General features: G+C 53.9%; 1 protein-coding gene across 1 annotated transcript; it reads right to left on the reverse strand.

The window, feature by feature from the left end:
* On the reverse strand, positions 1 to 27700 carry Cand2 (cullin associated and neddylation dissociated 2 (putative)). The gene is made up of 15 exons (XM_047534681.1): positions 27545 to 27700; positions 22344 to 22487; positions 21223 to 21377; positions 20396 to 20519; positions 18216 to 18481; positions 16711 to 16816; positions 16389 to 16531; positions 15214 to 15506; positions 13527 to 13668; positions 11670 to 13178; positions 8798 to 8893; positions 7786 to 7955; positions 5420 to 5584; positions 3707 to 3814; positions 1 to 1210 (listed from the first exon to the last, which is right to left on the reverse strand). Exons 1-15 carry the CDS (start codon positions 27610 to 27612, stop codon positions 986 to 988), a joined length of 3714 nt encoding a protein of 1237 aa, XP_047390637.1. The 5' UTR covers positions 27613 to 27700; the 3' UTR covers positions 1 to 985.
* Between the last annotated feature and the right edge of the window lie 101 nt (positions 27701 to 27801).

Below are 27801 nucleotides of genomic sequence, written 5' to 3' on the forward strand. Positions count from 1 at the left end.
TAACAATTTAGGATCTATTTTATTAGCCTTGCATATCAGAAAAAAGCTTTGGCCTGTCATTTGTGTCTAAAATACTAAAATCTAGAAACATGTTGGAAATCTTGAGGACACAAAATGGTTATGCCTGGGTGGTGACAGGAAAAGTGGTTTGTGTTAGAAATGAAACATTAGGGTCAACCCCATCCAGTCCCCACGTATCTTCCCTGCCAAAAAAAAAAAAAAAGCCTTTAATATCTTCTGAGTTTGGGGATTCAATGCTGCCAATTCAAAGAACATTCTGAATTTTAGAATGAGTAACTCAAGTATCTGATGTGGTTTCTCTGGGGCAAGGGGCTAGGGATAGAACCCAGAGGCTCATGCTGGGCAGATGTTCTACCACCGAGCTACATCCCCACCCTGTTCTTTTTGTACTGGGGATTGAGCCCAGTGCTTTACCACTGAGCTACTTCCCTAGCCAAATTTTGAGACAGGGCCTCCTAAGTTTTCAGAACTAGCCTCAAACTTTCAGTCCTCCAGCCTCAGCCTCCCCAGATAACTGGGATTAGCCATGCGCTACTGCGCCACCTCCCACCCCATTCTTAGGATTCCTGGCCAGAGCGCTTCTGGTGAAGGAGGACTGTGGGAGTGAGGAACCTGGGACGGTAGGGGAGGCAGGGCAGCCTGCTGGCTCTGAGCCCAGCAGCTGTACTGTTTTCTAGGTGCTGGTCAGTGAGGCAGGGACTCCCCAGGTTGAAGGAACCAGAGTAACTGGAGGGGCGAAGTGTCGAGATCACTGGAAAACATTCTCGCCCTAACAACAGTCCTGAGGTAAAGGGCCCAACTGCTGGCACCCTGGCCGCTTGGGCTGTGGAGGCCTGTGAGCTTGGGTCCCTGGAGAAGGCACTGTACACCCCAGCCAGGGGCACGAGGGCCCCGTGAGATGAAAGGCCAGAGGGCGCACCCCGGTCCTGGAGTGGTAGGCGGGGAGCCCGGGGCGGACTCCTGACTAGCTGAGCTCCATCGAGTCCGTGCTGGGGGCCGAAGCAGAATCCTGGATGCTCTCGAAGAGGGTGGCGAGTTCAGGGTTGGTTCGGATTTGGGCGGAGAAGTCGGCCATGATGGGGCTCTTCCCCACCTCGGGGATGGTCAGCAGGGCGGCCACTGCCCTCATGGCAGAGCGCTTCAGTTCATCTTGCTTCTCAAACTCCTGCTTCACTGAGCCGGCCTTGACCTACAGCGGGAAAAGAAGTGGGAAGGAGCTGTCTGTCCTCTCATCCGGCCTCCCACCTGTCGAGGCTGGGATCTGCACTGGCTCCTTTCCCTGAGGTTGGTTTTTACTACTGACCTACATCCCCCGCCCTTCTTCCTTTTTTTTTAATCTTAAAATAGTCCCGTGAAGTTGCTGAGGCTGACCTTGACCTTGCGATCCTCCTGCCTCAGCCTCTCCAGTCACTGAGATTACAGGTGTGCAGCCACCTTTACCTTTACTAATTAATAATCTGATCGTACTCTCTTGATTACTTCCTGTCAGCAGCAAGATGCAGTCTGTACTTAAGGGCTTAAAACCAATTCTTGGTCCCCTGCCACTACACAGATCTGACTGAAGTTCTGCTGCTTCTTCCCTGCTCAAGTCCAGACTCAGTCCCAAACCCTTCATTCCATGGTTTCCCCCTCCTGCTCCATCTCCTGCTTCCCCAGAGACTCTCAGTAATTTTCCCACTGCTTAAGCAATAAAGTTCAAGTTCCTGGTGCTGGGCTCTTCCCTAAGCAGTCCTGTAGTGCGCAGGAGCCTGGCATTGGGATCCGACAGTCCTGGGTTCAAAGGGCTCTGCCCTCATAGAGCTGTGACTTGAGGTCACCCATTCTTTGGGCCTCGTTCCCCCATCTGTGAATTAGTCTTCTCACAGAGCTTCTGCGAGGATTAATGGACTTCACCCTTGGGGCCAGCTATGCTTTAGAATCGGGATTATTGGGGTTTTAAAAAAGGTAAGACTGTGCAGATAACATTGCCATGGGGTCTCGCACATACCCAATCGTCGAATATATTAATATTCCTCCCATTGAATATATGAATATGAAAGGGAATTAAAGATTGTAAACAACCTCACGACCGTTCAAGTCAAGTTTTGTCTCTCTTTTTGGCGTTCCTTGGGATTGAACCCAGGGCCACACACGGGAAGCAACTGCAACACCCCCAATGTTTTTTTTTTTTTAATTATTTTCTTTTGCAACAGGGTCTCCTTAAATTGCTCAGGTTCGCCTTGAACTTGGGATCCTCCTGCCTCAGCCTCCCCAGAAGCTAGGATTACGGCATGCACCGCCACGTCCGGCTCAAGTCAGAATTTTGTTGCCAAGGAAGTTTTTTAAAAAGCCTTTGGTTTTCTAGCTTTGTAGGTTTCAGAACTGTGGACTGGCCTAGTGCTAGAATGTTCTGACACTATGATGCTCTTTACAGCTCCTGGCTTGGGACACGAGAGTTCTCTTCATGCCACACAAGCTCAAAGAGAACTAGAGTAGATGTAGCCACTGAGACTGTCAAGGCTGCTCTGTCCCTGCAGAATCACTGTTATTACCAACTGACCTGATACTGAACATGTGTTAAAAATATAAACTTATGTGGTAGGTTATCGATCAATAAATTACAATTTCAAAATGTTTGATACACAAAAGATTTTTTTTTTTTTGTACAGAGGATTGAACCCAGGGATACTTAACTACTGAGCCACATCCCCAGCCCTTTTTATATATATATAAGTATATATATATATATATATATATTTTTTTTTTTTTTTTTTTTTTTTTGGGTGCTGGGGATTGAACCCAGGGCCTTGTGCTTACAAGGCAAGCACTCTACCGACTGAGCTATATCCCCAGCCCCCTTTTTTATATTTTTATAGAGTGACAGGGTCTCGCTGAGTTGCTGAGGCTGGCTTTGAACCCTCAATCCTCCTGCCTCAGCTTCCTGAGCCCCTGGGATTACAGGCGTGCACCACCACGCCCAGCCATTCAAGAGTTTTTCTGTTTCATTTGGTTTTGTTTTGTTTCGGTACTGAGGATTGAACCCAGAGGTGCTTAACCACTAAGTCACTTCCCCAGTCATTTCTTATATTTTATTTTGAGACAGACTCTGGCTGAGTTACTGAGGCTGGCTTTGAACCCTCGATCCTCCTGCCTCAGCCTCCCGAGCCGCTGGGATTATAGGCGTGCGACACCGCACCCGGCTCAACAGTTCTTTACTGGGTTCCCCGGGATGTGCCAGGCTCTCTGCTCAACACTGCAGCTTTCCATGAGGGCTTCCACCCCAGATTCCTCCTGGGGACCCCTGAGACACTCCAGTCCAGCAGCAGCTTTGCCCTGGATCAAAATATCAATTCTAAGTATCGAACCCACTTTCTCAACTAAAAACGTGATGCGTGAGTAGGGAAGCCATCATCTTCAACCTTACTCCTTTCTACCTCTCACAAAGCCCAGCCCCCAGGGGATATTTAATGAATGAAAGAAAACCCAGAGGAGTTTGAATCTGGCTCTGCAGTTTCTTCGTTGTGTCATCTTGACCAACGACTAACCCTCTGAGCCTCTGCCCTGCCGTGTGTACGATGGCTCGAACAGGAAGCTCTTGGCCGGGCAGCGGTGAGGTTTGACCCATGCCCCCTTCCATAACTGGCAACTGAGTGATTTGCAGGTAACCCAGCAGCTGATCCAGGTTGCCGATGGGCACGGGGCTTACCTTGGCGGTGCAGGTGGCCCTAAGTGGCTCAATGAGCCGGTCCACCCGCTGCAGGACAGGCACAGGACACAGGGCGGCCAGCCGTGCCAGCATGATGAATGTCAGCATCTGCCCAGAAGGAAGGAGACAGGAGTTCTTAATGAAACGGCCCGAGGACAAAAGCATGGACCCAAGGAAGAGCAGACACTGTACCCAACACCCGGAGCCCAGGGCGAAATCGAGTCCTGACGGGGCCCTGCCTGAGTCTCTTCCTCTCTGGGCCTCCCTGTCCCCATCTACAGCGTGTGAACGGTGACACTAAACTTTATCCAGTACGCTTGGCTGGCCTTGAGGAGGACTGGATAACAAGAGGTGCCAGGAACAGGTGGTTCTCAGGTTCAGATGCCCCGGGTCAAGCAGAGCCCTTCGGTAAGTAAAGAAGCCAGAGGGAGCTGGAAAAGGAGCAAGAGCAACCTCAGCAGCTACCTGGCTCCAGCTGAGGGTAGGGAGGTGGCTGCTAGGATTGGATACAGTTGGACTGTGTCCCCCAAACAATCATGTGCTGAAACCTCCATCCCCAATGTGGCAGTGTTGTGAGGTGGTGGAACCTTTAAGAGATGGGGCCTAATGAGAGGTGTTTAGGTCCTTGGGATCAGTTTCCTTGGAAGGGCTTCATGTAGTTACCAGAGGACCCTGGTTAGTTCCACAAGGAGTCAGTTATAAAAAGCAAGCCTGGCCAGGCGTGGTGACATACTCCTGCAATCCCAGCAGCTCAGGAGGCTGAGGCAGGAGGATTCCAAGTTCAAGGCCAGCCTCAGCAACTTAAAGGAAGCCTCTCTCAAAATTAAAAAAAAAAAAAGAAAGAAAGGACTGGGGAATGTAGCTCAGAGGTAGTGCACCGTAGGGTTCAAACCGTAAAACAAAACAAATCAGGGCCTCCTGCATGCCAGGCAAGCACTCTACTGCTGAGTTACATGCCTCCTGAGTAGCTGGGATCACCATACACTACCATGGGCCCCACCTTTTTTTTTTTAAGTGCAGGTATTTTGTACGCAGGCTCAGCCTCTGGTATTTTGTTATAGCACTAGAAAACAGCCTGATACAGTGGCAATGTGGGGATGTAGTCTAACATCACTGCATTTCTTTTCTTTTTTCTTCTCCTTTTTTTTTCAGTACTGGGGATTGAACGCAGGGGTGCTCGACCACTGAGCCACATCCCCAGGCCTTTATTTTTCATTTTTGATTTTGAGATAGGGTCCTCGAAGTTGCTTAGGGCCTTGCTAAATTACTGAGGCTGGCCTTGAACTTGCGATCCTCCTGCCTCAGCCTCCCAATTAGCGGGGATTATAGGTGTGTGCCACTACGCCTGGCTTTCTTTCTTTCTTTCTTTCTTTCTTTCTTTTATTTATTTATTTTTTTGGTGGGGGTGGGTACTGGGAATTGAACCCAGGACTGTTTTACCACTGAGCTACATCTCCCCTTTTGTTCTGAGACAGGGCCTCACTAAGTTGCTGAGACTGGCCTTGAACTTGTGATCCTCCTGCCTCAGCCTCCTGAGTGGCTGGGATTGATTACATGTCACCATGTCTGGCTCCATTGGCTCCTTTTTTAAATAAGAAAATAACAGCGCCCTTGCTCTCGTGGGAGTGCCCGCCGTGGGGAGTGAGGAAAGCCACCATGGTGCCTGGCTGTCTCTCCCTTTGGGGAGGGCGGGGCGGGCGGGCTCCCACGTACCCGGATGTCGTAGTGGTCCTTCAGCCCGTCCTCCACGTGGTTCAGGAACTCACAGATGTCCAGCTGGCCCAGGCAGCTCTCCAGCAGCGAGTACATGCACTCGAAGGCTGCCTTCCGCACGTCCAGCCCGTCGTCCACCGTATGCTTAAAGGGCCCCATCTCCACCTGCAGGAGGGAAGGACATCAGGAGTTGGGGGGATGTGGCCCCGGGGTGGAAGAACACCGAACTCGCCACGGATTCCTGCCACACCCCACAGCTCCGTTCATCCCAGTGCCCAGCCCCCCGGTGGTGCCGCCCAACCTCAAGTCTCAGCCTGCAACGCCCTTTCCCCCAGATAAAGATCAGAGTCAAAACAGCAATTGATTTAATCTACCAAGCAGACACCGAGAGCCCTAAATGACATTTGTGTGTGTGTGTTGGGGACGCGGGTGCTGGGGACTGAACTCGGGGCCTCACATATTAAACACACTCTCCAACTGAGCTGCATCCCCACATGACATCTTCCTCAAGCATTGCAAATGTTTGAGGAAGATGCTCTCGTGAACCCCATTTAAGGATCAGAGAGGTTAATTAATTTGCCCCATGAGACAGAGCAAACCTAAAATTTAAAAATCCAGGTCTCTGAAACGTTTAACCACAAGACTCTGCTTTTCTTTTTTTCTTTTTAATTTTTAACCTAGGATTCAACCCAGGGCACTTTACCACTGAAATTCATCCCTAGAACTTTTTTTTTTTTTTTTAGTCTCAAACAAGATGTCACTAAGTTGCTGAGGCTGACCTTGAACTTGTGATCCTCTTGCCTTGGCCTCCCCAGTTGTTGGAATTACAGGCATGCACCACCTCTCCTGGCAAGACTCTGATTTTAAGGGTAAGTTCATTCTTACCAATCAAAATCCAGAAAAGGGCTGGGGTCTTAGAATTAGTGGTAGAGCACTTGCCTTGCTTGTGTGAGGCACTGAGTTCAATTCTCAGCACCACATGTTAATAAAGAAATAAAATAAAGGTCCATTAACAATTTAAAAGTGTTTTTTAAAAAATTCCAGCTAAAACACCCTCTCTTTTGGGAAACTTTTCCAATTCCTGCAGAGAGTTGCTTCCTACTCAGTGACATCCGGTGGTTCAGACCTCTTTAGTCCATTGTGTGATCGATGGCTTGGATGTGACATCGCCTTTCATCTCGGTCCCTTCAATCTTTACTTTGCCAAGTGGGCTGCCCATAGGTTAAGTGACCAGCAGTGTGGGCATCTCTCTCCTTCGGGAGGCCACGATGAACTCTTTGGAGGTGGAAACCACATCTGGTTTACCTGAATCCAGGCACTCAGACTCAGCCACTGAATGATGAGTGACAGCCCAGCGTCACCAGCATTTACAAGCTGAGCATCTTTTATCCCAAATTCTGAGGACTATCAGTGTTTGGGATTTTGGAATATTTGCACATCCATGATGAGATATCTCGGGGGAGGAGCCCAAGTCTAATCACTAAACTCATTTCTGTGTCATAGAAATGAATTTTGGGGCTGGGGAGATAGCTCAGCTGGTAGAGTGCTTGCCTTGCAAGCACAAGGCCCTGAGTTCGATCCCCAGTATCGCAAAAAAAAAAAAAAAAGAAAAAAGAAATGAATTTCGCACACAGCCTAAAGGTGGTTTTATACACTATTTTTGGTGTGCTTGTGTTTCAACATAAGGTCACAGGTGGAACTTTCTGTTGGCGGCATCACGTGAGCCCGCAAAGAGTTTTAGAGTTTGAAGCATTTCAGAATTTGGATTTTTGGCCAGGCGGCGTTGGCACACGCTTGTCATCCCAGCAGCTCGGGAGGCTGAGGCAGGAGGATCTCAAGTTCAAAGCCAGCCTCAGCAACTTAGTGAGGCCCTAAGCAACTCAGCAAGACCTTGTCTCTTAATAAAAATTAAAACGGACTGGAGATGTGGTTCAGTGGCTAAGCACCCCTGGGTTCAATCCCTGGTGCTAAAAAAAAAAAAAAAAAAAAAAAAAAAAAAATTGGATTTTTGGATGGGGGATGCTTAACCTGTATGAGCGCTGATGATGTACTAGGACTGGATCTGAGCACTTAGGGAAGTTAAGTCATTAAAACTTTGCAACGATGACCCTATGTGATGTAGACCCTACGTGATTATTTTTCTCATCTTTCTAGAGAGGAAGTTGAGGCTCAGAGAGGGTTAGGTTGCTCTGGCTGGGGCCACACGGCTAAGAAGCAGAGGGCAGGACTTCACCCAGACCTTGCGCCCGGGCACCTGCTCCTCACCCAGCCCCAGCAGAGGCGGGAGAGGCGGCCTAGGTCCCGGGCTCCCCAGGAGAGACCTAACAGGGAGCAGGACTCCCCGGGGCGCCAGCTCTGCTCTGCACCTCTCGGATCAGGTCCCGGCGGATCTTGGTCTCCTGGTAGAGCAGGGGAAGGATGTCGTCCAGCAGGTCCCGGACCAGCGAGGGCTTGTTGTGTACGGCCGAGTTGAAGAAGGCCAGAGTGGCCCGGCGTACATTCAGATCCGGGTCCTGCAGGCTCTCCATGAACTCTCCTGCGAAAGGACAGTGAGGGCGCTGAGGGACACAGAGTGAGACACAAAACCACCAGCACGCTGCCCCTGGGTCGTCTGGTAAGTGGGAGCTACGTAGACCAGGCTGAATATGATGGACGTGCTGAGCAACTACTTTGTGCCAGAGATACGGATCCCCAAGGTGCAGAATGCTGGGCTTCCGTTCTAGAATGTGCCACTTAGTGAGGGGGGGAGAACAACAGTACCACTGTGGTAGGGCGGTCTCCAGGATTCAAAACGTGTTCATGTCTGTAAAGCACCTAACAGTGCCTGACACGGAAGGACCCTGAATGTGAACTTGACCTCATTACAGATGAGACTTCTTTTTTTGGTACCGGAGATTGAACTCAGGAGCACTCAACCCCTGAGCCACATCCCCAGTCCTATTTTGTATTTTCTTTAGCGACAGGGTCTCACTGAGTTGCTTAGTGCCTCGCTGTTGCTGAGGCTGGCTTTGAACTCTCGATCCTCCTGCCTCAGCCTCCTGAGCCGCTGAGATGACAGATGTGTGCCACTGTACCTGGCTCCCGGTGAGGCTTTGAAAACAGGAACTTACCCAAAGCCACACAGCACTTCTTAAGAGTACTCGCCTTTTTGTACAGTTGAGCGTTTATTTTTTTTTTTTTAATTTATTTTTGTACAGTTGAGTTTTTAAGACTCGGCCAATGTTTTGTTTTTTGTGGGCGGGGTGCTGGGGATGGACCCAGGGATGAGGCGGGCTTTGGGCCTCTGGCTCCCCTTTGGCTGATGTGTAAGGAGCATCAGTCCAAGGTCAAGGGCTGTGTGGGGCACTGGGTGGCGTCAAGGGTGGGGGAAGCACTCACCAATGAAGCTCTTCAGGAGGGGGTCGATGGGATGGGGCTGGTCGGAGATGAGGAACTTGACCGCTGTGATGACCGTACTGCGGGTGTGTGGCTGACCTGGGGGACACAGGGGTGCAGCTCAGTGAGGGGCAGGGCTCACCCTGGAGGCCTGCAGAAAGAAGGCACCCCCGGCCTCTGTGGGAGACAGAGCCATCCCCGCTCCCCGCCTGGCCTCCCTGGGGACACCAATCCGATGTTCCTGTTCCCCATGCCAGTCTTGAATCTGCCCTAAATTCTCAGCTGCAGCTGAGAGAGTAACATTTCCAGTCCTCAGGTGACAAGGCCCCAGGATGCAAACAAGGCACCCAAGACCATGGTCACCCCAAAGAAAGAGCTTCCCTTGTGGCCTTGAGATTGTATTATATTTTTCAGACACACTATCTCAATTCATCCTCGGGATGGTCTGATGATCAAATAAGAGGATCATTAATTTGCATTTTACACAACAAGACAGACTCAGAGAAGTTCAGCTCCTATCTAAGGCTGCACAGCAGATGCAGAATTCCTGGCTAGGCCCTCCTCCCCAGTCTGCGTTCTCCAGGTCGGGGCTGGGGTGCTTGGCAGGCTGGAGGCCGAAGGGATTCCACCCGAGTCCCAACCATCCCCGAGCCTGGGAATGAAGCTCTCCCCTCATTTCACTTTGCGCCTTGCTTTCTGAGTGGCGAGGCTGAAGAAGGAGCAGGAAGTACAGTTTACTTAACGATGTCAGGAGAGACGTTGGCACGCCTCTGAATTGGTAGCTGGGATTCCGAGAATTGAAAATAAGAAAAACCAGGCCAAAGACAAATAGGGGCCTGGAGGTGGGGTGGACCCTGGGATGGGCAGATGGAACCAGCAGGAAGTCCCAGGAACTTGATTCTACTGAAGGAAGCCATGCAATGGGGCCAGTGAGCTGGCTCCACAGTGTGCATGAGACAGGAGCCAATCAGTGCCAAGAAAAAGCAGGGCTCTTCCTTGTCTTGATTCATCTCTCCAGGTAATGTGACAGACGACATCCTCAACAATGTGCTTTCTGTCCCCACTGTGATGAGGGCCAGACAACTGCTTCTTATACACCCAGTCACCCAAGCAGGCATGAACTGGAATCACTGACATATCTAGCAGCAACAGAGGGCTTTCACTGACTCAGTATGAATTGGGTCCCCTACACTCTACCAAGTGCTGAACCAGCCTTATGTCAACCAACACATTCACTAGTCTCACCAGGGACCACCAGACCTGATGGAAGCCTTCTGTTCCTGGGGGCTTTCATTTGCTCAAGAGCCCACAATCCACTGGGCATGGTGGCACACACCTATAATCTCAGTGGCTTGGAAGGCTGAGGCAGGAGGATTGCAAGTTGGAGGCCAGCCTCAGCAAATTAGTGAGGCCCTAAGCAACTTAGTGAGACCCTGTCTCTAAATAAAATATAGAAATGGCTGGTGATGTGGCTCAGTGGTTAAGTGCCCCTGGGTTCAATCCCTGGTACAAAAAAAAAAAAAAAAAAAAAAACAAAAAAAAACAAAAAACCCACAACCCAATACCTGCTTTCTCCTCTCAGAGGTCTGAGACATCCTGGTGTGCCTTCCATGACATAACACAGTGACCCTCCTAGTTCTCACCTGGCTCTGTCCAAATCCCAGGGCATGTCATGCAGGTCCATTCTATGCTGACATTTCTTTTCTTGCAAGTTAGGCCCAAAGCACGAAACCTCTGCAGACTGCTGCCTCTGGCCCCTCATTAACCTCTGCCTGGAACATTACCCTGATGTCCACACCAAGGGTTACAGAAGCAGCATCAGGGAATTATTAACTGTACAGTTACCCTTTAGCATCCTTGCAGGATTGGCTCCAGGACCCCCAGAGATACCCAAACCCAAGGATGTTGCAGCCCCTTCTATAAAATGGGGTGACATTTGTGTATAACCTGTATACATCCTCCCTAGGCACATATTCCATTATTATTGTGTGTGTGTGTGTGTGTGTGTGTGTGTACGCACGTGCGCGCACATACACACACTGCAGTAGTGGGGACTGAACCCAAGGCTCTCTACCACTAAGCAACACCCCAAGTTCCCTTTAATTTTTATTCTGAGACAGCGTCTCCCTAAATTGCTGAGGCTGGCCTCGAACTTGTGATCCTCCTGCCTCTGTCTCCCAAATCACTTGACTTACAGGTGGGTCGTTGGAATCAAAGGCATGGCCACCACGCCTGGCTCTCCCCTGAACTTTCAATCATCTCTAGATTACTTAGGATACCTGGCACCTAATGTGTCAATAATTGTTGGACTGTATTGTTTAGGAAATAAAGATAAGAAGTCTGTGCCTTTCAGTACAGATACAATTTTCTTTTCCAAATATTTTCTCTTTTGATACCTGGGATTGAACCCAGGGGGCACTTAACCACTGAGCTACATCACCAGCCCCTTTTTATATTTTATTTTGAGACAGGGTCTTGCTGAGTTGCTTAGGGCCTTGCTGAGTTGCCGAGGCGGGCTTGGAACTCGCGATCCTCCTGCCTCAGCCTCCCAAGCCGCTGGGATTACAAGCATGAGCCACCCGCCCGGCTTTTCCCAAATGTTTTCAATCCGAGGTTGGTTGACTCTAGGTGTGGAACCTGTGGATTTGGAGGGCTGGCGACATGTGTTGGCAGGGACCTATCGAGGTCTGTGTTCCCTGTCTCTTCTATCTCAGGGGTCCTGCAGGAGGAAGCCTCTAAGTCCCAGGAAGCACTGTGTTCCTCTGACTTGATCCGATCGGCACTGTGACTTGAAAAGGGCCCCCTCTCCATGAGCCGCTTGGACACTCAGGGGCAAGGCGCCCCTCGGAGCTGGGCGGCTCACGCCTGTCCCTACCTGCAGCGAGCTGCTTCCGGAAGCGCGGCAGGAGAAACGGGGGGTTCACAAGAACCAGCTTCCCGATGCACTCGGCCACCACGCCGCGGGTGCCCTCCTCGGCCCCCTCGCAGCGCTGGAAGAGCAGCGCCCAGATGTCCTCGGCGTAGGGCTTCAGGCTGTCGGGCTGCGCGGCCCCCAGGGCCTCCCGGAGCGAGTGCAGCAGCAAGTACTGCCGGCGGGGCTCGGCCTCGATCTGCGCCAGCAGGAAGGGCAGGAAGTCCGGCAGGTTGCCCGCGCCCACGCGGCCCAGCGCGTAGGAGGCGGCGGCCCTCACGTCCTCGCTGGGCGACCCCAGAGCATCCAGGAGCACGGCCTTCAGCTCCCGCTGGGGGCCTGGCCCGGCCACCTGACCCACCTCTGCCAGCGACAGGAACGCCAGGACCTTGACCCCCGTGCTCGAGTGGGGTGACCTGGCATCGCAGACCAGGCGGTTGGCAGTGCCCGCCGCCTCTTGGGGACAGGCGGCCGAGAGGGCTGCCACGCACCGAGCTAGGGAATGGAAGGCCTGCTTGGCCAGGCCTGGCCCGCCACCTCCGTCTGCAGCCTGGTCGTAAACGGGCGCAGTCAGCAGGGTGATGAGCTCTGCGTACTCCACGCACGGCGGCCGGGTCCCCACCAGGGCCTGCAGGAAGCCTTCGGCGGCCGCCAGCACTCCGGCTGGCAGCAGAGGCGACCGCAGCAACCGCAGCAGCTCGGAAAGTACCGGGCCGCTGACCTCCGCCAGAGAGGCCGGTTGGGCCTGGGTCACGGTGGCCAGGAAGTCCACAGCCAGCTGGGCCACATGCATGTCACTCTCGCTGACCAGCGCAGGCACCTCGGCCAGCACAGCCCGCACTGCCGGTGGCGGGAGATTGAGTCCTTGACTCTGTGCCAGGGCATCCAGGGCCGCCAGTGTGGCCAGCCGAAGTGCCCGCTGGTTCTTGCGCAGAAAGGAAGCCAGAATAGGCAGCGCCTCGGCCAGGATGGGCTGCATGTCAAGTCGCAATGGGGACACGGCCACCAGGGTCAGAGCCTTGACAGCGGGCAGCCGGGTGATCTCATTCCGCAGGCGGTCCAGGAGGAGCAATAAGGTGGGCTCCAGGTCATCCCCAAGCCGGTCACCTAGGTGGCCCACGAGGTGGCCCATGCAGGAGATGGCCCGCTCTTTCACCTCCTGGTCCAGGTCGGTGGCACGGAGTCGTGCCAGGGTGGCTGCAGACATCTCTCCGACGTATGGCTCGGGGTCCAGCATCCGAGGCTTGTCCAGTGGCCACAGGGTCCGCACCAGCTCCTGGAGCACCAGCAGGGCCTCAGCCGCAATCTTGTAGAAAGGGTCGGCCACACAGGCCATCACGGGTGGCAGGAGGGTGGGCAGGTGCGGGTGGAAGGCCTCAGCCGGCTCTGTGCCCAGCAGCCCCTGCAGGAAGGCCAGGGCATCCATTCGGATGGTGGAGGCGCTGGAACGGTCAGCTATGGAGAAGATGGTGCCTGCGGGGTGCAAAGATTACAGGGACATGAGCCTCGATCCTCCGTGGCCCTCCATGGAAGCGGGGAAGGAGCAGCCACAGGTACATCTTAGGCAGAAGTTTCCCAGTGGTCACTGCTTGGCCAGTGGCCAGGGCTGAGGGACACAAGTCCAGGGAACTCACTAGAAAGCAGGAAGTCGGGCCTGGAACCCAGCCTGGTTCTCCCTCCTGCCAGTGAGGAACTAAAACGAGGGGCTCCTCCTGAGACTGGGGCCCAGGCTCTCTCAGGGATTAAGGGATCCACTCAGGGCAGGATCTGGATTCTGGAAGAGGCCCCGCGGAACAGACACCCAAGGCCGGTCCAGCCTACCTGATACCAGGACTGGCATGTGCTCCGCCAGGCTGCCAGGGAGGACAGCCGCCAGCTCCGTGAGAAGGCTGAAGCAGCCCTGCCGGGCCTTGACGCTCCGGTCCTTAAGCTGCCGCTGCAGGGCCTTGATCACAAGGGGCACCTGTGGGCAGGTTGGGGCGGTCAGGGACCACCCGGGAAACCTCCCCAGCCCGCCCACTACCAAGGGGCGATGCCCAGTGTGGACAGGATGCCTCCTAAGAGCTTACACTTGATTGATTGCTAGGCATTTGATTGACACACAGACCGGCAGAGGTAGGGACAATTCTGGTGTCCATTCTCTAGGTCCAAAGGAACTAGCTCAAGGTCACCCAGGAAGTCTGGCTGTTACTATTATACTTCATGAGGGGGAAGCAGAAGCCTGGCCCCTTCCCTTTTCTCAGCTAGATTCTCTTCCCCCGTGTCCTTCTGAATCCAGCCCAGATCTGTATCTCAACCCCTGATCCCTGTGCCTTCTGTCTGCCTGACCCACTTGGGCATCTGCGATGGTTTGGCTATGGCTTGTGTCTCCCAAAGGTTCATGCGTTGGGGGTTGGTGGGACCTTAAAGAGGTGTCATTAGTGGGAGGTCTTTGGGGGCATGGCTTTCCCGTGGGAACTGGATTTTCAAGGGAGGCTTGTTATAGAAGAGTGAGCCCGGCCCTTCTCTTCCTTCTGACTTCCGGTTTCACCTTGTGATCTCTTCCTCATGCACGTGTCTCAGCTATGATGCCATCTACGATGATGTGAGCCGCTAGGGGTGCCCTTACAAGAGCTGGCGCTGTGCTGCCTGGTTTTTCTGAGTCCAAGTGCTAAGCTAAATAAACCTTTTAAAACGCAAGTACTGGGGATTGCTCTACCACTGAGCTACATCTCCAGCCCTTTTTCTTTTGACACAGGGTCTTGCTATGATCCCTTTGAACTTGGGATCCTCCTGCCTCAGCCTCAGGAGTAGCTGGGATTAGAGATGTGTACCACCATGCCTGAACCTCTTTTCTTTATTAAGTACCCAACCTTCAGTGTTTTATTATAGTAATGGAAACCAGACTACTTAGAGCCATCCAATGAAGACCTCCAACATAAACAGAAGTCTAAATGTCCCCTCCTCTCCCAACTCTCCCCCATCCTGGGGAAAAGCACTTCATGTTTTAGCCAGAAATCTAAAAGTCACATGACACCTGTCTGTCCAGCCAAGCAGTGAGACCTAATGATTCAACCCCAAACCTACTTTTCTAGCCTCTCTGTCCCACGGCAGACACTAAGTCCATCAGTCTCTCTCTTGTCGCCTGTACAGTTGCAATGTTCTCCGGTTGGTCTCCAGCCTTGACTTTGGTCTCCTTATGCTCCATTCCCCACCCAGCAGCCAGAATGAGCTTTTTCAAATGCAAACTGGACCTTATCACTCCCCTTTCCGGGGCTTCTGCCTGCTGTTGGAACATTACACGTGGCCAAGACACCCGGCTCCTGTGACTGCCTATCTGTCCTCCAAGACTGTGTGGTCCAGGGGACAGGGCCTTGATCTGCATTGTTTCTGCTGTGTTCCAGCGCCCAGTACACAGGGCCATGCGCAGAATAGCTGCGCGAGGGCTTGACAGTGGGGTGGGTGGAAGGACAGGAAGACGGTCAGATGGAGGGGCGGTGAGCAGGCCAGCGGCAGAGGCGTGACCCACCTGTCCTCGCAGCATGTGGAGGTTGCTCCCGGTCTGGGTGGGCTCTTCGACAGCCTCCAACCATCCCTTGGGGGGCCGCGTTTGTCGCAATAGCACGATGTAGGCCCCGAAGACGTCGGCCTTGACGTTCTCCTCCCGTTCCTTGAAGCGGCGGATGAGGGCGGGCGCCAGGGTGCAGAGGAAATCGGGCAGCAGGTCGGGCCTGGAGCCGATCAAGGCCGCTATGCACTTGGCGGCTGCCCGGCGCACCTTCCAGCTCATGTCATCGTCGTCGCTGTATTCGTCCTCACTCTCTGGGGCAGGGGCAAGACACACGTGGGGTCTTTGTCTCCCAGGATGTCTGTGGCTCAAGGGAGAAGTGGTGGCGGAGAGACGGCTTCACATTTTTTTTTGGGGGGGGGCCGGCGGGTGGTGAGCCAGGGATTGAACTCAGGGGCACTCGACCACTGAGCCACATCCCCAGACCCATTTTGTACTTTATTTAGAGACAGGTTCTCACTGAGTTGCTTAGCACCTCGCTAAATTGCTGAGGCTGGCTTTGAACTCGAGATCCTCCTGCCTCAGCCTCCCAAGCCGCTGGGATTACAGGTGTGCGCCACCGCGCCCACCACGGCCCTGTTTATTTTTTATTTTGAGACAGGGTCTTGCTGAGTTGCTCAGGGCTTCACTAAGTTGCTGAGGCTGGCTTTGAACTTGTGATCCTCCTGCCTCAGTATTCTGAAGACACTGGTTCTAGGACCCTCTTGGATACCAAAATCCCAAGGATGCTCAAATCCCATCTATAAAATGGCTTAATATTTGCAAAGAACCTAAGCATATCTCCCCTGTATTTTAAATCATCCCTAAATTACTTATAATACCTAACACAATGTAAATGCTATGGGAATCACTGCTATACTGTATTGTTTAGGGGACAGTGACAAGTTTGGGACAGATACAATTTATTTTTCAGGTTCTTTCGACCCACAGTTGGTTGAATGCACAGATGCAGATGCGTGTGTCAACCCACTGGTACAAAGCGGGAGCTGTACTACTGTCCTTACTGTGATCTGGGCAGGTACAGAGGACGTGGCTGGAGCCCGAGAAGAGCTGAGCTGATGTGGCCCCCTGTCTGTGGCAGGAGGATCCTGGGGGGTCATCCTACCTCCAATCCCCGTGACAGGGCATCTGCCCACCTTGCTCACTGAATTCGCTGTCCTCAGTCTCCATCTGCTCCTCGTCCTCGTCACTGTTGTAGTTATAGTTGGGATCATGCTTCAGGTACTGGAGGCAGAGGCTGGTCACGTTGGCCACATGAGGGCCCATCTCCTTGGGACACCTGTGGGACAGGACAGGGGAGGAACGCTGGATCCAGGCAGGTCGTGGTGGAGCGTGGAGGGGAGCCCCAAGGGTGAGTCTTGAAATTTTACCGTTTGGAAGCTGATGTCTTCTCCCCCTTGCCCCCCCACCTTCCGCCTCAGACCGCTGCCCGTCCGCCAGCAGCCCCGTGGCACCTACTTCCTCAAGAAGGCCTCGAAGGCCTGCAGGCAGGACTCCCGGAGCTCGTCGTCATCCAGGTTGCAGAACTCCTCCACCAGGGGCACCAGGCGGTCCAGGTGGGCCCCTACAGGGCCAGGCGGGTCAGCTAGGCCAGACCCTTCTCTGGGTCTCCCCAGCCCACAGCACGCAGCTCATCCCCGCGCCTGCAGCCCTGAGCACTGCAAATTCAGCCTCGAGGGTTCCCGGGCGAGCAGGTGTGTGCCGGAGCCCTGACCCGGCCACCTGTGTGCCAAGGGGCCTTGGGCAGGTCACAAGACTTCTCCGAGGCAGCCTGTACTGATCTTTACAGTCAGTGTAACAAGGCACACTGGGCAGAGATAAGAGCTTAGCCCAGGTCCCAGCAGAGGAGCCTCTGTTATCCAACCATTATTTGCGGGCTCCCCTTATTTCCCGCAGAGATTGCAAGTCCCCAGATGGGAGAAGAGGAGAGGCAGGTCCTGCCTTCACAGATCAGGCAGCTGGAGACTCTGGCTGGTCCCCAAGCTTTTGAGGATTCTGCTCAGTTCTTCTCCATTTCCACCCTTCCTCACAAAACAAGAAGGCACCACGCTAACCCAACATCCTTTCTAGATTCTACTTTGGGAACCTGGGACCCCCAAGTTTCCTGCTCAACCAACCCTGAGCCTTTTCCAAGTCTGTGCAGGATTCTCTCCAGTCCAGGCTCCTGAGGGTCACTAATGAGTGGCTGCCATGTGGAATGATAAGATAGAGCATGGACATGTGGGTTGCGGTGTCCCCCTTGGTACGTGCAAAGCCCCTTGCCCTGACTGAGCCAGGGGCTGGGGGCGGGGTGCTGACCACAGGTCAACTCTCCACTACCCACACTGTCTAGTTCTAGCTTGGAACACCTATTCAATGGGTCTGAGGGCAAATTCAAACCTGCCTGCTGCATTCAAAGGCTGCCTGAGGTGAGGCAGAGAGATGGACTGCAAAGAGGTACAAGGAAATTTGGGGGGGGAGTGATGGAAATGTCCTGCATCCCAACCTTTGCATACACGGTAGTTTTGTGCATGTCTGCAGAGGTCAAACGGCACTGAAATGCACACTTTATATGGTGTGGTTAATGGTATACACATTATCCCCCAATAGCAATTTGAAAAATTTCAAACCTTACTCACAGGTTGCTATTAAGGTACATTTGTCAAGGTAGGAGGCTAGGGAATATTTTACTTAATATTCTCAGGTCTGGTAGCCTGAGAATTACCCGTGAACCTCTGGGCCACAGAAGTGAGTGATCCAAGCCCCTTCCTAGGGAGGCTTGCGCTTTCCTGGGCCCTGAGCTCAAGTTTGCGCTTGTCTTGTCCTCAGGAACCGCCCCCTTCAGTCCCGATCCCTCAAGCCCCGCCCAGGTCCCAAACCACGCCCCTTTGCCTAGGAGACAGTCCTTAGCCCCGCCCACAACATCTGCTCAGGCCCCGCCCCTCTCCCCAGCACCTCGCGGAGCCTCAGCCCCGCCCCCTCACCGAGGCGGTGGCCAGCTTGGCGGCCGACGCTGCCCAAACACTGGATCAGAGTGCGGATGGCGGCTGGGCTGGCGGGTGCGCGCGGGCCGGGCAGCCGGTCCAGCAGGTGATCGGCGAGCTCCACGAAGAGGTCGGTGCTGCAGGCAGCCGCCAGGTGGCCGAGAGCCACGACGGCCCGTTTGCGCACAGCCAGGCGCGGGCTGCTCAGCTGGGGCAGCAGACAGTGCAGCAGGCTGGCGTGGAAGGTGCCCAGCGGCGCGCCCAGCCTGGGACAGCCACAGCGGAGCGTCAGATTGGGGGCCGCAGACAGGCAGTCCCTTTCCCATCCTGTCCTGGCCTCCTGCCCCAGAATTTTAGCAACCAAATAACCCTTGAAAATGGAAAGTGCTCTCCGATGGTAAGGACCAACTACTTCAGTGAGTTATGATTGTTACAGGAGAGAAAGCAGAGAGAGGGGCGCCACAAGGACACTTAGCTAAGAAGGCGAGGCCAGGACTTGAACCCGGGTGCCCAGTCTCTCAGCCCGGGAGAAGGCCAATGGTAAGGGGGGCTGGGGCTCCAGGGGTCTGCCCAGATCTCCTTGGAGTCTGGGGTTCGCCACAATACCTGCCCTGCCTTACAAGGCCATTTCCACACTGAGACCTGAGTGGTCTAAAATCTACTTCTCACCTGGCCCCCCCATCTGCTTAACTCCGCCCATGGCTCCCCAGTACCTACTGGATAAGCTAAGCTCTGGGTTCACAGTAAGAAACAGAGAATGGTTTCCAAGCAGGTAGAAGGCCTCAGCAGCTTCTATCCTCAGCTTCAAACCAGCCTAGGCATTTCCTGTCCCATAAGTGTCCTGAGACCTGTTCCCCCTCACTCCAGAGGCACTCACTGACCTCACCCTTCCCTATCTGCTCAGTCCAGACCTCCCTCCTGGGTTCCATTTATTTGTTCGCCTACTATGTGACAGTCCTATGCCGGAAGCCAGGGAGAGCAGGACAGATTCTGGCCCTGGGACCTGTCCCTGTGGAGTTTCCAATTGACTTAGTGCCTCCAAAGAACCTCAAATTCAATATGTCCCAAATGGAATCCGTCACCCTCCTCTCCACACACCTGCTCCCACTCCTGAGGTACATCCTACCACAGGCCCTCTGTCTGTCCCTGGGTTACTAAAGGCCCACCCCTGGGGGGTCATCTTTGAGCTTCTGCCTCTCTTGCCCACTTGAAGTCCTGTGGAGTCCACCTGTGTGTTTAACCCTAATTCAACCACCTACAGAAGCTGCCTCCTCTTCTCTCCCCACACTGCAGGGGGAAAGAGCTGTGGATAACACGCAAATACTAGCCCCCCATGGCTCCTGCCTGGCCCTCCATACCCATCTCTCCACCTGCCTTCCACTTTACAGCTCAGCCCCAGGACTGCCTGGCCTGGGTCCTGGGACCTTACGTCTTTTCCTGTCTCTGTCCTCTGGACCAAGCGTGTCTCCCACTCAGCGTCCCGCTTATGCCTACCCAACCCAGTTAAGTCCTACCCCTCCTTGAAGGCTCAGCTCTAGCAGAAATCTCTCCAGAACAGTCTCCCAGCCCACCCTGACTGGATTGGGGGTGTGGCTCTTCTGAGCTCTTATATACCCTGCTTTTTTGGAGTGGGGGTACTGGGGATTAAACGCAGGTGCGCTTAACCACTGAGCCACATCCCCAGCCCTTTTGATTTTTAATTTTGAGATGGGGTCTCACCAAGTTGCTGAGGCTGGCCTCCAACTTGTGATCCTCCTGCCTCAGCCTCCCGAATCCCTGGGATTACAGGCGTGCGCCACCACGCCTGGCTCTGTCTGCCTTGCTCTTATTCTAGCTGTTATATTTACTGTGTTCACAGCTTCATACGCGTCTGTGAAGGCCTCCCTAGGAGCAGCCAATTCTATATTCCCAACATCATGGGGCATCTGCCATTGTACTGGCCACAGAATAGGTGCTCAAGTCACAGGAGAATTTACTGGCAGTGTGACCTGGGGTGGGCCACATGGCCTTTCAGAGCCTGTTTGATGGTGACAGCTAAGCTTTCCTTTGCAGGGCTGCTGGATGATTAAGGAGCCTCAGGCATAGGGCCTGGCGTGCAGCACATGCTAGCTCTGTGGACCTGAGTCCCTCCCCAACCCCTATGCCTCCCCCTCCTTATGGCCCAGGGCCACCTCCCTCACCTGCTCAGCATGTCAGAGAGGATGTCCAGGGCTTCCAGTTGCACAGCAACATCCTCCTGCTGGGCGATGGCACTGGTGAGCTGGCCCGTGATCTTCCGGCACACATTGGTGGCCAGCCCAGAGCCTGTGTGGGACGCAGGGCAGGTATGGTGAGGCCCTGGGTTGGGGGCAGAGGCAGCTCCCACCTCTGACCCGCCTCCGTTCGTATTCCTGAGCCCACATCACAGAGAATCCTTCTGATCGGGAAGCTCCGTTGGTCCAAGGTTTGACCCAGAGTTTGACTGAGCTAAGAAGATAGCTGGGGAGGTGGGAACCAACACCCCAGCTGCTGGCCGGCTCCCGCCCATCGAAGCTTCCTCCCTTGTCCACTTCCACGAGGAAGGAGCAAGCATTCAACACCTCCTTTCCCAGCCTCCCACACGGCTAGGAGTGGCTGGGGACCCAGAGCTGGCCAGTGAGACATTAGAAGTATTCTGGGGTCTTTGGGGAAAATATGTGCTTTTCTTATAAAGGAGAGGAGACACGGGCAGAGACCTCAACCCTGTCAATACTGAGCTGCTAAGTGAATTGCCGGGAAAATGCGGTTGCTGGTCCCCCCAGAGACACCCTGTTACTTCTTGCAGCCTCCCTTGGTTAGATTTCATTACTTTCCGTAAAAGCATTCCTAAAAGACACAGTCGTGAATTTCCATCGATCCCGTCTAAATTCCCTGCCATAGTGACCTTAGGTAAGTGTCTTCGTCTCTGGGAGCCTCAGTTACCCATCCTTCCCGCCCCACCTCTTTTTTTCACATAAACTGGGGCAAGTGATCCTGGGGTCCTGGGTACCTGTGGCCGCAGGGGGCAGCTCCGAGAGGACCGTCTTAAGGCCGATGCCGGCGATGTCTCGGAGTTGTTCCTTGTCTGAGCGCAGGTTGGCACACAGGGCGTCCACGATGGTCTCCACCTGGTACTCCTTCACTTTGCCCACCAGGGGACCCAGGCTGAGCGGGAGGGGGATGGTCCAGAAGCCTCAGGCTTAGCCTAAGTCAGGCTGCCCTCTTTTTTAAATTTTTGGTACTGGGGATTGAACTCAGGGGTACTCAACCCCTGAGCCACATCCCCAGCCCTTTTTTGGATTTGATTTAGAAACAGCCTCGCTAAGTTGCTGACGCTGGCTTTGAACTCGAGATCCTCCTGCCTCAGCCTCCGGAGCCGCTGGGATGACAGATGTGCACCACCAAACCCAGTTGCAGGCTGCCCTCTTAAGTCCCCTCATGCTTCTTCTGGGGCCTCAAGTACTGAAAGAAATTACTGGCTCAACAGGGGACCCTCTGTATGGCTAGAAAGAAAAGTACCCTCTGGCTATGCTAATGCCATTCTCGGCTCCTGCCAAACCTACCTGTCTTCCTTTGTTTTACATCCAATTTTATGGCCTAATAGTATGTAAAAACAATACACACATTTGAGTGTGTATCAGAACCCCCTGGATGACTTGTTGACATACAGGTGGTAGCTGGGCATGGTGGCGTATGCCCGCAATCCCAGCTACTTGGGAGGCTGAGGCAGGGAGATCTCAAAATTTGAGGCCAGCCTCAGCAACTTAGCGAGACCCTGTCTCAAAGAACAAAAAGAAGGACTGGGGACATACCTCAGAGCACATCCCTAGAGCACCCCCCGGGTTCAATCCCCAGTACCATAAATAAATAAATTTTAAAACATTAAAATCAATCGAAGTAAAAAAAAAAAAAAATAAGTACCAACGGCCAGGCTACCAACTCCTTGGATCCTTTGCTCTGGGTCTACTCCTCGGGGACCCCAGAGAGAGTCACTGTCCAACACCACTGGGGTCCCAAGAGCTGCTCAGCAATTCTGCTCTCAGGGGTTGTACCTCTCAGGAATGGGGAGCTCAGAATGCACCCACACTGGGTGGGGACCCTTCCCTGGTCCCCACTGAGGCCGCCACTCACCACTTGACAGCCAGGTTCTGCACCTCGCCGTTCTTGTCCTCCAGGAGCCGCAACATCATCTTCACCACCTTGCGCTCGCTGTCCTCGTCCAGCTGGATGGAGTCCTTCTGCAGCTCTGACATCAGGTCGCTGGTGGCCATGAACCTGCGTGCGGGCGGGAGAGGATTGCTGAGCCCCTGCTACTCTGCACAGCACCTCAGAGTTGCCCCAGACATGGACCTTGATACAAGGACCCCAGGGCAAGGAGAGTATGAGGGCCGTGGGCACCAGGGACGCCCGTGGATGTGTGACCAACTGCCACAGAGTGGCAGACTAGGAATGGTGCAGCCTGGCTAAGTGCTTAGTGGAGTGGCTCCTGACTCTTTTTTTTTTGCAGTACCAGGGTTTGAACTCAGGGGCACTCAACCACTGAGCCACATCCCCAGTCCTATTTTGTATTTTCTTTAGCGACAGGGTCTCACTGAGCTGCTTAGCGCCTCGCTGTTGCTGAGGCTCGTTTTGAACTCGCGATTCTCCTGCCTCAACCTCCCAAGCCGCTAGGATGACAGACGTGTGTCACCATGTCTGGCTGGCTCCTGACTCTTCCCATTTATGCGAATATGAACTTGGACAAGTCCCTTTACCTCTCTGAGCCTTCATTTGCCTGTCTGAGAAATGGGGACAAGAACAGTACCTGTGGCCAGGTGCAGTGGCACATACCTGTCATGCCAGTGGCTTGGGAGGCTGAGACGGGAGGATTGCGAGTTCAAAGTCAGCCTCAGTAACTTAGTGAGGCCCTGAGTAATTCAGCGAGACCCTGTCTCTAAATAAAATATAAAAAGCGTTGGGGAGGTGGCTCAGTGGTTAAGCACCCCTGGGTTCAATCCCCAGAAACAAAGAAAGGAAAAGAAAAGAAAAATTAATTGTACCTGCCTTGCGGGGTAGCAGGTCACATGGAGAGCACTCAGTAAATGGCACTGCCACTGTTATAATGGCACATTCCATCACTCCCATCCCTTAGCCACAGCTGGGACAGTGAAATAGGTACCTTATGACCAAGTCAGATGTCAGCAAGGGTCACCTCTACCAGACAGGTGGACGGTGGCTGGCCCTGCCCACCCCACTTTAAGAGAATCCGTGCAGGTCCTGCCCTTAGACCAGAGGACCTCAAACTGCAGCCAGCACCAGAAGCCCTCGCTAGGCCTGTCAATCACGCCAGGCCCCATCTCTACTCTCTGAATCAGTAGGCCCAGGTTGGAGCCTGAGAATCTGCATTTCTAACAAGTTCCTGGACGATGCTCAGGGGTCAGGCCCACACTGTGAAACCACTGCCCTGGGCCATTCTGATGGGCCATGGGCCTATTTTGGAGGCCAGCACCGATCACAATAGGGCCACAGACACAGCCCACTGACCAGACTGGGCCCCAGTCAAGAGCTTCATGCACCCACAGGGGGGTGGATCCTATGGCCTGATGCCCTGTCCCTGGCATTTGAAGTTGCAGTAGGCGTCTCAGCTGGTTGGCCACGGAGACTTGGGACTGGAGTGGAGATTTAAGGAGAAAACGGGACAGAGCAGCCAGGAGAGAGGCTGCAGGGCTAGGACCAGAGCCATGGCCCCAGAGGAAGCCCTGCTTTCCGGCACAGCTGAGCAAATCAGCCAGGAGTCCTGCCTCTGTCCCGCTTAGGATTTGAGTCCTCTTCTTTTGCCAGGCTCAGAACTGCTGCTTGATGTCATGACGCCCTGTGACGCCTTACCAGGAGGGCACTATGACAGGGATGTCATAGCTGCTTATTTTAAACAACTGGATTAGCCTGTGCTACCCACAACAGGTGGGAGGTGGGACCGGGGGAAGGCAGATGGCAGGGTGACAGGGTCTACCTGGGGGCCAAGGTAAGTGGAAGGAGGAGGTTTGACTTTGAGCCAAATTTGAGGTGGCCACATGCATCTGCGGCTCTGCTCAGCCGAGTAGGAGGACAAGGTCTCCAAGCTGCAGGTCATGGAAACCCTGCTCAGCCAACAATGTGCCCCCAGGAGGCTCCTTTCCTCTCTACTGTTGAACTCCTATTCTACTGTCAGGAGCCCAGCTTCCATGTCCCAGCCTCAGGGATGACTCTGACCATTTCCCTGCTTCTCCCCCACATACCTAAGCACAACTGGACAGGAGGATCTTTCCAGAGTACTTTGAATCCCTCTAGTGCAGCACTTGCTGGGCTGCCCAGAAAATTTGGTCACCAGACCAGTTCCTCCTTTTGATTTTGAACTTGGCAAGTTCATCTCTGGGACTCCAGGCTCAGCAAAGAACAGGTGTGCAGAGGGTCTGGAGGCCAGGGTGAGGGCAGGAGAGGAGGGAAGGGAGAAAGCTAGCCCTTTGCAGGACCAAACAGCTGTGTGGAAACCGGAACTCAGAAATCAACTCTTCTAAAACATACCTCGGCATTTCCGATGCTGTTGAGTCCCCACAGATGCCTGGCTCTGAGAGAAAGAGAGCCATATTGTGTATGTGGAGGGAGAGGGCATATAATTCGGTAGAAACGGTTGCAGCAAAGACGTCTGGCCTTAAGTCAATAAACTGGTGTTGCCATTTACCAAAGGAGTCATGTTAGGAAATTGCTTCCTTCTCTCTGGGTCTGTTTTTCCATTAAATTGGGATTCCTCCCCCGCATCTCAAAGCATCCTTGAGGATTCATTAATTAATTAACTTATTTATTTATTGGTACTAGAGATTGAACCCAGGGGTGCTCGACCACTGAGCTATACCCCCAGTCCTTTTTATTTTGAAACAGGATCTACCAGATTGCCCAAACTGACCTTGAACTTGCAATCCTCCTGCCTCAGCCTCCCAAGTCGCTGGGAGACAGGCGTGTGCCACCGCTCCCAGCTCCTTGGAGATTTAAATAGGACAAGGAGGTCTGAATATGAGGCAGATGAGAAAACCAGGCTCAGAGAGGTTGCAGGAAATGCCCACAGTCACACAGCAAACCAGGTAGAGAATGGGCTTACCAGACAGGTCTCCTGGTTCCTCAACTGATTCTATTGTGTTTTCCAGGAATAATGTGGATGTTCCTGCAAGATTTCTCAAGTTTATCCGTTATCTGTTGGAGTCTGAGCCATAATGGAGCAGCCACCTGCCCAGAAAGCAGGGACCCAGAAAAACAAGCCTCCACCCAACCTGGGGCCCTCATTTGTAGTCACTGCCCACCTCCAGGAGCTGCATCCTCCAGGACGCAGTCTCAGTTTCATTGCAGAGAAACTCTAGAGCACTCGGTTGAAACACGTGGCCACATGGACGCCGGGACAGCTGGTCAGTGGGACCCAGCCCCCTGGTATTTGAACTTTAAAAATAGACACCGTTCTCATATGCTCAGGGTGGTTTTAAGTGTTCTTGAGGCCACTGGCAGGGACAGGCTGAAAGCGCTTCTCAGGCTGTTGCTGGCAGGGACAACTCCCTGCAGATTGGACCTGAGGCCCCAGAGCCCGTGGTACAAATCCCCAGGGCTGGCCATGTGACCTTGGGCAAGTCACTGTACCCCTCCAAGCCTCTGGAAAACAGGAGGTGCAATCACTATCAACCAAGTGGCTGGGGGGACTGAAGGATATTGCGGTGGGGAGCACAGCACAGAGCCCGGGACCCAAAAAACATTTTTTAAGCACCTACTGTATCCCCAGCACAGGCTGTGGGTCACCAAAAGGAAGTGCACAGTCCCTGTGGTTCAGGAGCTTAGGGGCGGTGTCCAGCCCTGTCTGGAGTCAAGAGGCATCCCAAAGTGGTGACAATTGAATGGGAGCTGACAGATGAAGGGGGAGCTCAAGCAAGTGCAAAAAGGTTAGAGAAGGGATAGGGCGTGGCCTATTTCTGATGTGCATAGAATCACAATGGTGTCCACTGATTAAACATTTACCTGGAGCTAAATGTTTCACAGCTACTACCTCATTTTATCCTCACTCCAACCCTGAGGTGGGCTCTGTTCCTATCCCTATTTTAAAGAAACAGGAACTAAGACTCAGAGCTGTTAAGTAACTTGTCCATGGTCACACAGCCAGGAAGTGGTGGAAACTAGAATCTCAAGCCATGACTGTGTCTCCAAGACTCTATTACAGCGGAGGGCTCTTGAGCGGTATTGAGAAATGTGTTGGAGGAGAGGGCAGGGATCAGACCCCAAGAGCAGATCTCAGTCCCCTCCTCTGTCAGGAATTGGTTTCAGTAGGCCTCATTAAGATCTTGGCCTTCATATTAGATTCATCTGGATTTGGACCCCAAGTCCTCCACTTCCTAGCTACATGAGGCCCTTCATGCCTCTGAACCTCAGCTTCCCTATCTGTAAAATGGGGATAAAGTGACAGAATGTTTAACAAGTGGGTGTGGCCATGCTAGTCTCTAAATCTCCCATCAGCTTGGAGGGTGCAGAACTGGCCAATGTTACCAGGGGCCAATCCCTTCTCTTTGCGGGGGGGGGGGGGGGGGGGGGCCCAAATTTCCCCAGAGAATAAGGGGTTGGGCTAGATGTTTGACATTGTTTTTAGCTCTGTTCCTGTGGTTCTGGAATGCTGAGAGAGGTTAGAAGAAATAAGGGAGTGGGGGTGACAAGGGATGGCTCACAGAGCCTAAATCCAAACCGCAACCATCTCTGGGTGCCTGCAAAGCCAGGCTTAGCCCAGTCCCTTGCTCTGGGAGGAGAGGGGATGAAGAAAGGTGGAGGAGGGGACCAAGGAGGCTCTAGTGATTTGGAGGGAGAGGTCGGATGATTTGGAGTAGAGGCCAGAAGAGGTTATCAGGAAGAGGGGGAGGGGGTGTGGTCCCGGGAGGGGCCCGGTTTCAATGGTGGGGGGCAGAAGAAGCTGGCGCAGGGATGCCCAGGAGAGGTCGAGGGCACCGGTGGAGGTTGAAGTGGAGGCCTGGGGACATCCAATGCGGGAGGAGACGCGGGTTGGGCAAGAAAGAAGAAAGAGGAGGTTCAGGAGGGCGCCGAGGGGCGGAGCTGGGGCTCCGATGCGGGGTGCACGGCTGAGGCTGAAGTCTGCGCGGCGGGAAACGATTCAGGGACGCGGGGACTGGAGTCCCCGAGGCTCCGGTAGCCACGCGCCGGGAAGAGGGCGAGGAAGCGGGGTGGGGAGTGGGGCTTGGTGCCGGGAGCGGAGGCAGGGGCTGCACGGTCACGGGATGGGAAAGGGGGCCCGGGTTGCAATGGGGCGCGGGCCGGGGGCGCCGGACAGTGGGGCGCACCTGAAGTCCTTGTCGCTGGACGTCATCTTCTCCAGGAGGCTGGAGATGTGGAAGGCGGCGGTGCTCATGGTGGCTGCGCGCCGCGGGGCCGCCGGCGGGAGCGAATATGGCGGCGCGGGCGCCCCCTCCCCCGCCCCGCGGCGCCGGCTGCGCTCACCGGACAGAAATAGCAGCCCCCGCCCCGCCCGCCCGCCCGCCCGCCAGCGCTCGCTCGCGCCCTGCCGGTGGCCGCCGCGGGAGCCGGAGCGGTCCCGGGA

The sequence above is a fragment of the Sciurus carolinensis genome, chromosome 19 (genome assembly GCF_902686445.1).
Source record: "Sciurus carolinensis chromosome 19, mSciCar1.2, whole genome shotgun sequence".
Lineage (NCBI taxonomy): Eukaryota > Metazoa > Chordata > Mammalia > Rodentia > Sciuridae > Sciurus > Sciurus carolinensis.

What these genes read in the sequence shown, in the direction of transcription:
- Cand2 (XM_047534681.1), bottom strand. Translation starts at nt 27,612, where the DNA reads ATGAGCACCGCCGCCTTCCACATCTCCAGCCTCCTGGAGAAGATGACG. An exon ending in TCCAGCGACAAGGACTTCAG is followed by an intron (nt 22,488 to 27,544) that starts GTGCGCCCCACT and finishes GCCCGCACGCAG; the next exon opens with GTTCATGGCCACCAGCGACC. An exon ending in CCAAGCTGGCCACCGCCTCG is followed by an intron (nt 16,817 to 18,215) that starts GTGAGGGGGCGG and finishes CTGGCCCTGTAG; the next exon opens with GGGCCCACCTGGACCGCCTG.